This window comes from Poecilia reticulata, chromosome 6, assembly GCF_904066995.2.
Source record: "Poecilia reticulata chromosome 6, P_reticulata-male-v2, whole genome shotgun sequence".
In the NCBI taxonomy this organism is placed as follows: Eukaryota; Metazoa; Chordata; class Actinopteri; order Cyprinodontiformes; family Poeciliidae; genus Poecilia; species Poecilia reticulata.
Window position 1 is genome coordinate 32025223 of NC_088835.1, and position 16048 is coordinate 32041270.

The 16048-nt window shown below is 47.3% G+C and overlaps 1 protein-coding gene across 1 annotated transcript in view; it reads right to left on the bottom strand.

Moving 5' to 3' along the window:
* The window catches only part of cdh13 (cadherin 13, H-cadherin (heart)), a 279377-nt gene that overhangs the window by 158696 nt on the left and 104633 nt on the right, over window positions 1-16048 (bottom strand). Inside the window, exons 3-4 of the mRNA XM_081608422.1 lie at window positions 14989-15200; window positions 5190-5303 (exon numbers count right to left, since the gene is read on the bottom strand). Coding sequence (XP_081464548.1) covers window positions 5190-5303; window positions 14989-15200 — 326 coding nt within the window. The remainder of the gene's footprint in view (window positions 1-5189; window positions 5304-14988; window positions 15201-16048) is intronic.

Consider the following 16048-nt stretch of genomic DNA (forward strand, 5'->3'; position numbering starts at 1 on the left):
CATTGTCTTAATTTAGTGAATCTTAAACTATATTTCATGACATAATGATCTTTTACTGAGACATGGCAGCTCAGCATCAGGATATGGGGACATTTAGGAAAACGACCCAAACCAGCAGAGCAGAATCTGGTTCCAGCCCAACCAGATCAGCTTCACCATCCTGTGGGTTCGAACAGATTCCTGGAGGAATCCGTGGTGATTCTCAGTCAGGACGTTTCCCTCTGGTTCTGCTGCTTCTCCTCCAGACGACAGTCATAAACCTCACAATAACCAGACCTGAAGCTGTGATGAGGTTTATATTATATCAGGCTGTAAATCTCAGTCTTGTTTTGTTGCTACTGAATTTATTTCCTGGTTTTGTCAGTTAAACGTTTCTGTAAAATCGAACCTCTGCAACATTTAAAAGCTAAAAGAATAAATTATTGTTACACAAACATTTTCGTTCCGTTTCCCCAGACGAAGGTCACAGAGGTGAAAGAGAATCAAACAGTCACTGAGCTGATAAACACTCAATAAGGAACCTAATGAGTCAGATTACCCAGCATGCATCTCTCCAGCTTTATTACCTTTATGTTAGCCTCATCAGGGAGGAAGTTTGGTCTAATATTTCACACTCATGATTTTGCTGCTGCTAAACTAAAACTGTTAATTTCCCAAGTGAAATCGACGTGTTATTATTTATAGCTCATCTATTTCACCCAAATGACTCGTGTGTGTCTTTGTTTTCCTTCAGTTGAGACGCAGCGGCGCTGAGGGCGGAGCGGCGCTGAGGGTGGAGCGGCGCTGAGGGCGGAGCGGCGCTGAGGGCGGAGCGGCGCTGAGGGCGGAGCGGCGCTGAGGGCGGAGCGGCGCTGAGGGCGGAGCGGCGCTGAGGGTGGAGCGGCGCTGAGGGTGGGGCGGCGCTGAGGGTGGGGCGGCGCTGAGGGCGGGGCGGCGCTGAGGGTGGAGCGGCGCTGAGGGTGGGGCGGCGCTGAGGGCGGGGCGGCGCTGAGGGTGGGGCGGCGCTGAGGGTGGGGCGGCGCTGAGGGCGGAGCGGCGCTGAGGGCGGGGCGGCGCTGAGGGCGGAGCGGCGCTGAGGGCGGAGCGGCGCTGAGGGCGGAGCAACGTTGAGGGCGGAGCGGCGCTGAGGGCGGAGCGGCGCTGAGGGCGGAGCGGCGCTGAGGGCGGGGCGGCGCTGAGGGTGGGGCGGCGCTGAGGGTGGAGCGGCGCTGAGGGTGGAGCGGCGCGACGCTCAGTTTTACCCACATCGGATCACAAACATCCCAGGAAGAAACATTTCTACTGCTTGAGCTGCGACTGATTTCTCTCTAAGATTCTCCAATTAGCAGCGGCTGAAGTGGGAACATTTAAGCACATCAGTCTCGTTGCTCCAGCTGCTGGGGTGTTTTCACCCCGGAGGGACGGCCGCGCACCGACCTCTGCATCAAAACAATTCCACAGCTGGCAGGAGGTGTGACACAAACAACAAGGTTCTTACCCTTCCCCAGTGAGCTGCACTGACAGCCGACACACACACACACACACACACACACCCCTACACACACACACACACACCCCTACACACACACACACACACACACACACACACACACACACACACACACACACACACACACACACACACACACACACACACACACACACACCGCCTGCGTTAGTGGAGTTATATATGCACACAGCCACACATGTCAAGTCGGAGCTCCTGCAATCTGGGCTCACCCTTCCTTCAAACTGCTTATCTCCCGGAGAGGAAGAGAAATGAACGGCTGCCGTATGGAAGTGGTACGTTGTATGAGGAGACGGAAAACTGTTGGTGTGGAAAATCAATTTTGCCAAGTGGCAAACATATAGCTTTCTACGGGGTAAAATAGCCGGCATTATCCCGTCTCCTCATGCAAGGCTGAGTGTGGAGGAAGAGGAGAGGGACGAAGAACAAAGGATGAAAAGATCATCAAATTGCAAGTGGAAAGTGTTAAGAAGCAGGAATAAGTGATGGGGGAGAATCTGAAGTGTCTGGGAGCAACATGTACATGCAGCAAACGGCCTGCAGCTCCTGCTGGGCCCACAGACGTGATTTACATTCCACAGGCTCTCCTGACTCTGTTTCCACTTCCAGTTTACCAGACTACAAATCTGCATAAGTTCCCCAAAACGTCCCCTGAAGAGAGAGAAGATGCATGCCAGAGGAAGCGGCTCCACCGTCCTTCATTACCTGATATCTGCAGGCATTCGCTCGCCTCACTGAGCGGAGCCGCATCAGTCTGAGCCACAGTCAGACGCCGGGCCGGGTCATGCTCCCTAGGGTCCAATTATCCGTCAGGAGACGGGCGCGGCGAGGGTTTCTTCAGATGCTGGAGTCAGCAGGCCGTCTGTCAGTGACCAGAACGGGTCCAGGTTCAGTTTGGACAGAACCGGCTGCTGAACATCCGTCCTCCATGCTCCCTCCGTCACTGCAGCAGCCGTCCGACCCGACATCATGAGGAAGCACCGGGAGTATCCAGAGGGAACGCACCGGGAGAGCAAGCAAACCCAACGGTGCCGAGTTCGGACTGGGATCGGAGCGGGTTCTGGGACTCAGAACCAGGAGCTTCCACCCATCAGAAGCTTCGCTTGAGCGGAGGGCATTTATCGTATCGTTTATCGTATCGTTTATCGTATCGTTTATCGTATCGTTTATCGTGATAAATGTCTTATCATGATACCATTTTGATTCATTGTTATGATAAATATGATGTTTAAAAACTGGTCCAAATGCAAACAGCAGCAGGGAAACCGACCAGGACAATTATTAAAATAAAGCATCTTGTTTCAAGTATACAAGGAAAATAAAGAATCAAAATGTGTTTGGCTTTGTTTTTCTAATAACATAACATAATTTACTCTCCTGGAAGAAGCTTTTAATATCAGAAAATCATCATTTATAACTGTTGTTGACAGAGATGCTTTAAAATCAGAGTAATGCTGCAGAGCAGAGAGCAAACTGACTTTTCTGAAAACTTTTCTGCCTCCATTGACACAAACCAGCTTTTATGAAAAAAGGTCAAATCATATATATGAGCATCTTTACATAAAACAAAATACTGACCAGGAAAAGCTTCACAAACGATTTTCAGCTGCAGAGTTTAAACTAAACATTTGGTAAATTTGTCCTCCATCCTGTCAGTAAAATCTCTTTTATATTAGTTTAACTTTATATTAATTTAAATATTTCCTGCTGTGTGAAACATATCACAGTTTCATGAAGTTTGTTTTTCTTTCGCTCATATTGAGAAATAAAGTTAAATCCTGTGAGCTGGAATCTCTTGCCAACTTTTCTAAAATCTGCTTCTATGAAAATGTCAGCAGGTCAAATGTGATGCTTGTGACTTGATCCAGCTGGTGTTTATATATATATATATATAAAACACATATATCACATGTTTCCCGGTTCTCCTCTGCAGCGAGCTGAAGCTCCACCTGCATCATCGCCTGCTCTGGATCGGGATGTTTAGAAACGACATTAGCGAAGAGCGAGTTGACTCCATCCAGTTTACTGATTAAACACACACAGACATTTACCCCGTTCACTTCAAACCCCAAACAAACTAAAGGTCTAAACTCATTCATATCCACTAAAACGACAATAAGTGGGTCGAAAAAGAGTTCAGGCCTTTAAATAGTGACCCAGAGCGAATGAGACTCATGTCTGGTGAAAAGGTCCGACTCCGACCTTTTCACCCCAAACAGTCCGATCTGCTCCTCTTCCAGATGTGGGACTAAATCATATCATATATAAAATATATTTTATAAAAGTCTCTGCAGTCTGAGCGTCTGAACTCAGCAGCAGAAGAATCCAGACGGTAAAACTAAACTATGGCTGAAAATGATAATGATGAGTGATGAAAGCAGTCAGTGAACGCATCACATCCCAACCGACGTCCAGACAGAACCGGGTCAGAACCGGGTCAAAGGCTGCAGCTCCACTAAAGGCTGCTGTTAGCTATTAGCTGTTAGCTTCATCAGCTTCCTGCTGACCGTCTGCTGACCGTCTGCTGACCGTGCCGTCGCTCTCAGCAACTTTACAATCCATCCAGAGACGGCGGCCATCTTTACTGTGGCGGCCATCTTTACTGTGGCGGCCATCTTTATTGCAGCGGCCATCTTTAGTGCAGCGGCCATCTTTACTGCTGTGGCCATCTTGACTGCCATAAACAGAGCGCTGCAGCAGCCATCTTAACTGCGGCGGCCATCTTTACTGCAGCGGCCATCTTTACTGCAGTGGCCATCTTTACTGTGGCGGCCATCTTTACTGCAGTGGCCATCTTTACAGCAGCTGCCATCTTTACTGCCGTAAACAGAGCGCTGCAGCAGCCATCTTTACTGCGGTGGCCATCTTTACTGTGGCGGCCATCTTTACTGCAGTGGCCAACTTTACTGTGGCGGCCATCTTTACTGCAGCGGCCATCTTTACTGCAGCGGCCATCTTTACTGCCGTAAACAGAGCGCTGCAGCAGCCATCTTAACTGCGGCGGCCATCTTTACTGCAGTGGCCATCTTTACTGCAGCGGCCATCTTTACTGCCGTAAACAGAGCGCTGCAGCAGCCATCTTTACTGCGGCGGCCATCTTTACTGTGGCGGCCATCTTTACTGAGGTGGCCATCTTTACTGCAGCGGCCAACTTTACTGTGGCGGCCATCTTTACTGCCGTAAACAGAGCGCTGCAGCAGCCATCTTTACTGCGGCGGCCATCTTTACTGTGGCGGCCATCTTTACTGAGGTGGCCATCTTTACTGCAGCGGCCATCTTTACTGCAGCAGCCATCTTTACTGAGGCGGCCATCTTTACTGCGGCGGCCATCTTTACTGCGGTGGCCATCTTTACTGTGGTGGCCATCTTTACTGCAGCAGCCATCTTTACTGAGGCAGCCATCTTTACTGCGGCGGCCATTTTTACTGCGGTGGCCATCTTTACTGTGGCGGCCATCTTTACTGCGGCGGCCATCTTTACTGCAGCAGCCATCTTTACTGCAGCAGCCATCTTTACTGAGGCGGCCATCTTTACTGTGGCAGCCATCTTTACTGCGGCGGCCATCTTTACTGTGGCGGCCATCTTTACTGTGGCGGCCATCTTTACTGCTGTAAACAGCAAAGCCCCAGCTGAGGTCACCCATATTAAATCCTACCAGCAGAAGAGTGCCGGTGTTTGTTACCTTGCCGATGAGCCTGGGAAACGGAGCCCTCTGGTTCTCGGTGACGATCATCGGCGGGACGAGGAGCGCTCTCTTCCATCGGTACGGTGGCTTCTGGCCGAGGCCCAGAACCTCCTGCAACAGAAACACAACATCTCATCAAGCTCCACCAACCAACCTGCCAACCTTCAACCCGCCTGGCGAAGCAGCAACGTCTCCTGTGATTCACCCAAACCCAGAGCCAACGGGCAGCTGGAACCACACTGGCACATTAATAAATGAAGAACGACGTGTCCCCATAAAGCAAAGCAGCTTCTTCTACAGTAAACATGAAACCAGCCTGGCAGCAGCTCTCGCTGAAATTAAATTCATACTTAATCCTGCATTCAGCTGCTGTGCAGAATAACGACAGCGGAGAAAAGAAGCAAAGCAAGAGGAGAGGCTAAAATGAAGCAGCGAGAGATGACACGTTTGTGGTGCAGCAGCTGCATTATTCAAGCAGATGGAGTCGTTCTGAAATGTTGCTTCGATCTCGGAAAACATAAAACACATAATCTTGTTTCATTTTCCTGCTGCTGTAAACAAAGAAGTAGTTTCAGAGTCTAATGTGGGGAAACGCTCCAGCAGCACCAGGGAGCCGCTGGGAGGGAGACGCTGGGAGGGAGACGCTGGGAGGGAGCCTTCCGCCCGGATATTGATGAAAATTGATGAAAATTACAGCCGACACGGAGAAAAGCGGCCGGATGAATCCTGGCTGCTGGACTCTCCAGTTTTATCACTGAAACGGCTCCAGAGCATCTCAGGTGGAAACGGTTAGGATCATTTAATAACAGGTTTTCTGTTTACATTTAAAAATACTCTTAACTACATGTGAGACTGATCCTCACTTCAAACACAAAGAAGTTCAGGTGGTTAATATTAATATGGTCCAAAGTAAAGAAACATGTTTTGGTCTTCAGGCTGTGGAGTCGATCAGATCAACATGCTGAGTTTCTACCAATCGATCAGATTAATAAAACTTCAGCATCACCGTTCTGAAAACCTCGTCCCAACAACCTGCTGCTCAAACAACGTAGACTCTCTGTCTGCACCGATGAAGAATCAAGTAGCGTTTCACTGTGATGATTTAAATAGCTATGAATTATTGATCAGCAGCCCAGATGATCAGTGATGATCAGTGATGATCAGTGATGATCAGTGATGATCAGTGATGATCAGTGATGATCAGTGATGATCAGTGATGATCAGTGATGATCAGTGATGATCAGTGATGATCAGTGATGATCAGTGATGATCAGTGATGATCAGTGATGATCAGCTGATGATGATCAGTGATGATCAGCTGATGATCAGTGATGATCAGTGATGATCAGCTGATGATGATCAGTGATGATCAGCTGATGATCAGTGATGATCAGTGATGATCAGCTGATGATGATCAGTGATGATCAATGATGATCAGTGATGATCAGTGATGATCAGTGATGATCAGTGATGATCAGCTGATGATCAGTGATGATCAGTGATGATCAGTGATGATCAGTGATGATCAGTGATGATCAGTGATGATCAATGATGATCAGTGATGATCAGCTGATGATGATCAGTGATGATCAGTGATGATCAGTGATGATCAATGATGATCAGTGATGATCAGTGATGATCAGTGATGATCAGTGATGATCAGCTGATGATCAGTGATGATCAGTGATGATCAGCTGATGATCAGTGATGATCAGCTGATGATCAGTGATGATCAGTGATGATCAGTGATGATCAGTGATGATCAGCTGATGATGATCAGTGATGATCAGTGATGATCAGTGATGATCAGTGATGATCAGTGATGATCAATGATGATCAGCTGATGATGATCAGTGATGATCAGTGATGATCAGTGATGATCAGTGATGATCAGTGATGATCAGCTGATGATGATCAGTGATGATCAGTGATGATCAATGATGATCAGTGATGATCAGTGATGATCAGTGATGATCAGCTGATGATCAGTGATGATCAGCTGATGATCAGTGATGATCAGTGATGATCAGTGATGATCAGTGATGATCAATGATGATCAGCTGATGATGATCAGTGATGATCAGTGATGATCAGCTGATGATGATCAGTGATGATCAGTGATGATCAGCTGATGATCAGTGATGATCAGCTGATGATCAGTGATGATCAGTGATGATCAGTGATGATCAGTGATGATCAATGATGATCAGCTGATGATGATCAGTGATGATCAATGATGATCAGTGATGATCAGTGATGATCAGCTGATGATGATCAGTGATGATCAGTGATGATCAGTGATGATCAGTGATGATCAGCTGATGATGATCAGTGATGATCAGCTGATGATCAGTGATGATCAGCTGATGATGATCAGTGATGATCAGCTGATGATCAGTGATGATCAGTGATGATCAGTGATGATCAATGATGATCAGTGATGATCAGTGATGATCAGTGATGATCAGTGATGATCAGTGATGATCAGTGATGATCAGTGATGATCAGTGATGATCAGCTGATGATCAGTGATGATCAGCTGATGATCAGTGATGATCAGTGATGATCAGTGATGATCAGTGATGATCAGCTGATGATGATCAGTGATGATCAGTGATGATCAGTGATGATCAGTGATGATCAGTGATGATCAATGATGATCAGCTGATGATGATCAGTGATGATCAGTGATGATCAGTGATGATCAGTGATGATCAGTGATGATCAGCTGATGATGATCAGTGATGATCAGTGATGATCAATGATGATCAGTGATGATCAGTGATGATCAGTGATGATCAGCTGATGATCAGTGATGATCAGCTGATGATCAGTGATGATCAGTGATGATCAGTGATGATCAGTGATGATCAGTGATGATCAGCTGATGATGATCAGTGATGATCAGTGATGATCAGCTGATGATGATCAGTGATGATCAGTGATGATCAGCTGATGATCAGTGATGATCAGCTGATGATCAGTGATGATCAGTGATGATCAGTGATGATCAGTGATGATCAATGATGATCAGCTGATGATGATCAGTGATGATCAATGATGATCAGTGATGATCAGTGATGATCAGCTGATGATGATCAGTGATGATCAGTGATGATCAGTGATGATCAGTGATGATCAGCTGATGATGATCAGTGATGATCAGCTGATGATGATCAGTGATGATCAATGATGATCAATGATGATCAATGATGATCAGCTGATGATCAGTGATGATCAGTGATGATCAGCTGATGATGATCAGTGATGATCAGTGATGATCAGTGATGATCAGCTGATGATGATCAGTGATGATCAATGATGATCAATGATGATCAGTGATGATCAATGATGATCAGTGATGATCAGTGATGATCAGTGATGATCAGTGATGATCAATGATGATCAGTGATGATCAGTGATCAATGCGTCTCACCATCCATCCCAGTAAACATCCAAACGGCTCACAGAGTTTCAATCACTCCGATTCGGACCAGCAGCAAACGGACGGCAGAAACTTCAGACTTTTTCTGTAATATTCTGAAGATACTGAGTTTGACTTTATTGATCAATAAACTGTTTAATGGTTGGAAGACGTTTCCTGTGTGAAGCAACATTCAAGCAGAAAAACAACAAACTGTTGAGATTAAATTCCAGGCTGACTGCATTTCCTGCTGTTTATTGTTTAGGTCCAACATTAGCAGACATGTTTAATCTTTATATAAATATTTGTATTTATATGCTAGCATACCCGGCGAACCTGGAGCTGATGGGGCCTGTAAGTACATTCTGCTGCATTTCAGGATGAAATGATGGGAGTTTTATGCGCTGATGCATTTATAGCAAAGGGAAAAAACCAAGAGAAGATTTGATTTTGTCTGTTTGATTCTCTGTCAAATAAAGAAGAAATGAAACATTAAAGAATGTCAGTAACAGATATGATTCCGTCTGGAGGACAGAGACGTTTGTGATTCTGGCTGATTCTACATTTTTCTCTGGATTATTTATTCTGCTGTTCAATCTGACGACCTTTGACCCGACTCCCACTCCTCTCACCAGAACAGAGAGGTGAGAAAGAGCAGCGGGTCTTTTCATCGTCCCACTGACCAGCAGCAAATTCAGGAGAGAAAGCATCATGAAAGTCCAATCACAAACCCAAGCCGAGCAGAACCGCCGGCTGAAATGACCTTTTTTTTATCGGACTCACTCAAGGGTGACCTCTGAAATGTCAAAGGCAGAAAACTGACGCCAGACGAGAAGCTGCAAAACACGACGCTTCTGAAAACCATCGCAGATTAAACCCACAATTTCACATGAACGAGCCGGAGGGGGACTGAGCGGCCCGGGTGTGAGCGTGCAGCATCACAGCATCACAATGTCGCAGCATCGCTTTGTCGCAGCATCACACAGTCGCAGCATCACAGAGTCGCAACATCTCTGCGTCGCAGCATCGCTTCGTCTCAGCATCACAGCATCACAGCATCACAGCATCACAATGTCGCAGCATCGCTTTGTCGCAGCATCACACAGTCGCAGCATCACAGAGTCGCAACATCTCTGCGTCGCAGCATCGCTTCATCTCATCATCACAGCATCACAGCATCGCTTCATCTCATCATCACAGCATCACAATGTCGCAGCATCGCTTCGTCTCAGCATCACAGCATCACAGCATCACAGCATCTCATCATCACAGCATCGCTTCATCTCAGCATCACATCTGGCTGATGTTGGAAGGGTTCGGAGGCCAGCAGCCTGCAGGCGGTGCTGCAGTGACTTCATGGCCTCCATGCCTTTGTTCTTCTGGCGGATATGACGCAGCAGGGACTGCAGCATCATGATGGTGGCAGAGCGGCGCTCAGCAGGACTGAACCGTGTCTTCAAGCTGCTGATGACGGCGGCTCACCGTGTCGCCGGAGGAGAAAACCCACCATCTGCTCCATTCCTGCTGCTCTGCAGCTCATTCAGACGTTTCTCCAGCTTCCCTCCACTCTCCCTCTTTGTGCTGCGTTTGTGTGATGAACAGTGTTCATACAGTACGGTGACACTGGAGGAGAAGGGCGCCATGAATCTTTAATGTGTACTTTTCATAAATTACTGCTGCACCACTGAAGCATCTGCTTCTCGTCCTCCAGGTGATTGTTGAGAGAGGAAAGCTGAACCTGTCCAGCATGAGGCGGGATGGAGGCTTCACATCCATCCTGCAGAGTAAACAGCAGTGTGTGTGTGTGTGTGTGTGTGTGTGTGTGTGTGTGTGTGTGTGTGTGTGTGTGTGTGTGTGTGTGTGTGTGTGTGTGTGTTTCTGCAGACGGAGAACAGGGAACCTCTGTCACTGTCAGTGGAGCTATGAGCTCCTGCAGCAGCAAAGTCGTGTCCTTGTCCATTCTGCCATTTTTACCCACACGGCTATATTGAGAAGAGCCATTACTCATTTGTGACAACGTCTGCAGACCGGAGAGAAATGGGCGACGTCAAGGCCAGCGCTGGCCGGCAGTGACAGCAGCGCCCGCTTAGTTCACCTGGGATACATGTAAACTAGGAACCAGCTGCACTAATGAGTCACTGAAACATCCATGCATCAATAACATTTACAGTTAATCACATTTCAGACACAAACTCCAATAATATGAAGGATCGACACGGTCACATGACAGGAAAGACGCAGGGAGAAGAAAGTCCAAACGGTGCTGAACATCCGGATCGGGTCAGGGACCGGGTCAGGGGACGGGTCAGTCAGGGACCGGGTCAGTCAGGGACCGGGTCAGGGACCGGGTCAGTCAGGGATCGGGTCAGGGACCGGGTCAGTCAGGGACCGAGTCAGTCAGGGACCGGGTCAGTCAGGGACTGGGTCAGTCAGGGACTGGGTCAGTCAGGGACCGAGTCAGTCAGGGACCGGGTCAGTCAGGGACCGGGTCATCGGACCGGGTCAGTCAGGGACCGGGTCAGTCAGGGACTGGGTCAGTCAGGGACCAGGTCAGCGGACCGGGTCAGCGGACCGGGTCAGCGGACCAGAGAAACTCCAACATGGCCGACAGGTTGGCCTGAAGGCCTCTCCGCTTTCCTCTAAACAATCTGCTGACAGTCCATCCAGTATATTTTAATTTCCGTCCGCAGAAATTAAAATATATTGAAGTGAAAATTATAAAGTTTAACAAACTGAATATGAAAATATTTTCTAAAATTCATAGTAAGACATTAATCACAACAAATTAAGGTTTGAATCATCTGTTATAACGTCTTTGCTCTGTATTCAGTCCTCTAACTTATAAAACATCATATTTAAGTCAACATGGTTGGGATGTTGAGCAAACTGAACAGAATCGATGTTTTTACTGGTTGTACTGGTTCTGCAGAGCTGCTGGACTCTCCTGTGAGCAGCAGCAGCAGCTTTACGTTCCTCATCTTCCTCATTATCCAATTTTAGCTTCTCTGCTTTAGCCGCCACCTAATTTTAGGGTTTCTTTAAAAAGTTTTATGCAATGACCTACTTCTGCTGCTGACCTTTCAGCTGCTTTCAGACGGTTCTAAGAGCCGAGCAGCAGGAAAACAGACAGATCATCGCTTTAGATGGATGAGGCCAAAGTGATGCTAGAAATGATGAAATAATAATAATAAGGGAATCAACACATTGAGTCTGATTGTGATAATAAAGTAAGTGAGTAACTTTTACTCAGTTTCCTTCCCAGGTGTATTTGTTGTGCTGCTTTGTGGTCTGATGGGTGCAGGAAGAGGAAAGATGATTTATGTTGGCAGGATGTCTCGTCTTCGTCGTCTCAAAGGCCTGGCTGAGCGCCGGCTTACAGCAAATCTGTTTCCCTCTGCAGGATCAGGCTTTTACAGGAGACGCAATATTACATTTCAGCCTGAGCACATGGAGAATATATAAAACATAACAAAAGAACAATAAACAGGCTTTTTATTTTGGGTCTTATCAACTGCTACATTTGAACGGTGCCTGTTTTGCTCCCTGAAGGCAGAGAAATGCTCTGCACAGCCGCTGTGCTGCCAAAACAACAACAATACAGAGGGAAGTGTGCATCTTGGAGCGTGCACTTGTTAAATTGAAACGCATTCTTCCATTAATTCACATATTGATCGGTTGCAAAAAAGGGGGGAATAAATTACTCATTAAATTCAGAGTTTTGCTTATAATAGGAATCATTCATCAGCCACTTATCTCCCTCTGGGCCTGTGTTACACCAAACTAGCGCTGACAAATTACAACCTGATTCTCTCCACCTCCACTGCAGGCACTTATCAATTATCACAGCCCAACGTTTCCACCACAAGCCGTTTGTTCTGCCAATACATCCACACTGAATATTCACGCTCTGCATGAGGCGGGAAACAAAAGGAGGTTTTGGCAAATATGAATCCAACACCAACAAAAACACGACAATGAGCTGCAAAAAGAAGAGAGAGCAGCTGAATGCGAAGATGATCAGAAAACAGCAAAGACACAAATATGATCTCAGATTGTAGATGTCAGTCGGTGGGATTTTAAAAACGCAGCAACTTTGTTAGAAAATCTCTGAAGAGACGTTTGATGGAACGACTGAGACGGAGCCAGGCTGGAGGTGGAGCGGTGAGGTGCTGACTGCTCTCCCTCCCTCCCTCCTGAGTTAAAGTCTTCATTCAGCACTGAAATACGGCCCTTATTATTGGAAAGCTGCGTTGATCAGAATCTCCCATGAAGCTTTAATGAACTGCAGGAAGAAACACTTTGAGCAAACAGCAGCTGAGCCGTTTAGGAAGTTTGTCTCTCTGTCATCAATCAGAGCAGAAATGTCTCCGTGTCTTAAAGCCGGAGGATCAGCAGTGATTACATTTCATCTTCAGCAAGACAAGCATGTTCCAAATTTAATCTCAATCCTTCAGAGAGTTGTTAAGACATTTGAGAAATTCAATTAAATCTGCTAATGCCGGCAGAGCGAGATGTGAGGACGGCGACATGACGGAGTCAAAGGATCCGTCTCCTGGGGACCGCGGCGGAAAATAATTATATTAAATGTCAGGATAATCCATTGTGACCCCAAGTGCTACATCAATTACCTGACACAGAAATCTCATGTCTCCAGCAGAATACATGATCACAAACCTCACTAAATGAAAATGTCACCTCAGAAAATGTAAACAGAGGAAGAAAAGCTGAATGAAACGCAAACCACGTCTGTCAGAACCTCGAGTCCAGCAACCAGAACACCTGAGACCCACAGCAGCAACTAGAAGCCAGCAGCCGGCCTCCTCCTGCAGCAGAGAGGCGGATGATCCCACTGAAGGATCTCCAGCTTCTGGAATCGTCCCCCAGTGAAGCGTCACATGAACCAAAGCAGATGGAGCCCAGTTTTGGGATGAAACGCAAACAATCATCCTGCCGCCTGCAGAGACTTTGGATTAATCAAAGAAAAGGAGAACCAAACTTTCCTCGCTGATGTAGAACCTCAGGTAATCAGATTTCACCTCCTCACTTCCTGTTTTCAGCTCCTTTCATGTTTCAATGTCTCTGCCAAACATTTAAACTTTGTTCCTGTGAAACGATGCAGAACGGTTCATCAGACTCGGACCAGAAGAGGCTTCCCGCCAACAACTGAACGCTTCACTGGGGTTGCTAGGTAACAGGGCAGACTGTGATGTAATAACCAGCAGGTTTTTGAACCGGCTCGTTTTCCGTTTAACGCTGAGGATAAATCCTCTGCTGGTTTCCAGTGACGCCAGCAGCAGACGGGCGAATCGCTCCCGTCTGAAATGAGTCGGGAATCCTGCGTCGTTTTCCCGCCGCACCTTTCAGGTGATGCAAACATGTTGATGGGTGAAAACTGAAGCTGCATCAGTGGGCAGAACGTCTGCAGAAGACAGACTGGCAACAGACTCCAAATATCTGAGCAACTTCGTTTTTAATGTCTTACATTTGCGATTAAGATGGCCGACACATGAACGATGCCTCCCTGACAGCTTCTCCCCTCAAGCGTTTTCTGTCTGCAGCGTTTTGTCTGCTCATCAAAGTCACCGTCTCATATTTGGGGAAATAAACGGATCATTTTGTGGCTGAGATGCAGCTGACAGGAAGAATTTTATTCTGTGTGAGTAATAAATATAAACGTTGATATAAATGGTGATGAAGACAAACGGAGTCGGATGGGAAGGTTTTTATTCTCCAGCTGTCACGTCTTAGTGATGCTAAGCTAAGTGATGTTCATCAGCGCAGACAGAGCGTCTGCTCAGCGTAGCACCAGATTAAATATCTGGATGTTTCTGTGACATCAGACGCGTTGTCATGGCGTCTGCGGCGCTGCAGTCGCCATGACGACGCAACAGGAAACGTAAACATGTCGGAAAAGCCTGGGTGGCAGCCAGACACACGTCTCAATAGATGGAGCTTCATTTGATCGTTTTGGAAACTTTTCTTTAAAACATGATCTGGATTCTTAATCACGACGGACACTTTGTCATATTTTCTCAATCAGAATCATATTTTTTATATTTCTTCAATGAAACAGCCATTACCAGAACTCATGTGAAAAATTATACACAGAGCAAAAACACTAAATCTGACCAAGTGTCGTTTCTCTAGTTTCCACTGAAAATGTCTTAGTGCACTTAAAATAACTCCTAGTTTTTATAGGAGTTTGTTTAAAGTCAATAATTCCTTTATAATGATGAAAAATGAAATTCACGTACAACATGGAAAAAATGTTTTAATGGGAACAAATAGCCTGTTAATCTGAAACATCCTCTCTATAAACCGAGCTTCATTACTTCCTGTTTCCATTTCAACTAGAGAGCCGAAGCAACTCACCGGGAGCGTGTTGTCCGACCGGACAGGAAGTCCGGACACGTCCACCTGCGCCCGGTCGTCTGCGTGCGATCCGAAGCCGTGGACCAGCAGCACCGGCCCGCAGGACTCCACGACCCGGCGGGGAACCAGGTTCAGGTCTCCGTCCACGAGGAAGCTGGGGTCAGACACTTCAAACGACACGTCCTCGTTCCCCGCGCAGTCATCAAACTCCACTGCAACACACACACACACACACACACACACACACACACACACACACACACACACACACACTGCTGTGACATGTTCCCTGCAAATTACAAACAACAGGACCGCAGGAGGAGCGGCGGCCATGACAGTCACAGCAGAACCTGAGCGGCTGTCAGACACATGAAGCTTCGATATAAACACATCGCTGGAGGAAAAACAGCAGCGGAGCAAAGAGCAGCATGTTGAGAGGGAAGGTCAGCAGCTCCAACATGCTGCCCTGTCTGGACGCACTAACGCCTCCGGCTTCCTGGGGGCGCTGTGGGGGCCAGGGGTCAAGCGCAACCACAAATGGAGGCCTCAGCGCCGGTCCGGTTCCCGGCCTGGTGACCTTTGCTGCATGTCTTCCACCATCTGTCATTAACTATCAAATAAAGGCCACTAGAGTCAATAAAACCGTAAAAAATTAAATACTAAAAAAAAGCCTCCAGCTTCCTGCAGACACAGAAAAAACTATTTAAATCCACAGGACCACAAACGCATCACGCAGTGACTCCTGTCTGCTTCCTCTCCACCAGGAGTTTCCCTCATCATATTCAGGTTCATCTCTCTCACCCACCGGGCCTGCAGCAGCATCCATCACCTCCCAGTCAGCGCTGCTGCTGCTCACCGGGATCGGACGAGCGTCACGTACCGGATCAGATGGAGCGTCACGTATCGGATCAGACGGAGCGTCACGTACCGGATCAGACGGAGCGTCACGTACCGGATCAGACGGAGCGTCACGTACCGGATCAGACGGAGCGTCACGTATCGGATCGGACGGAGCGTCACGTACCGGATCGGACGGAGCGTCACGTACCGGATCGGACGG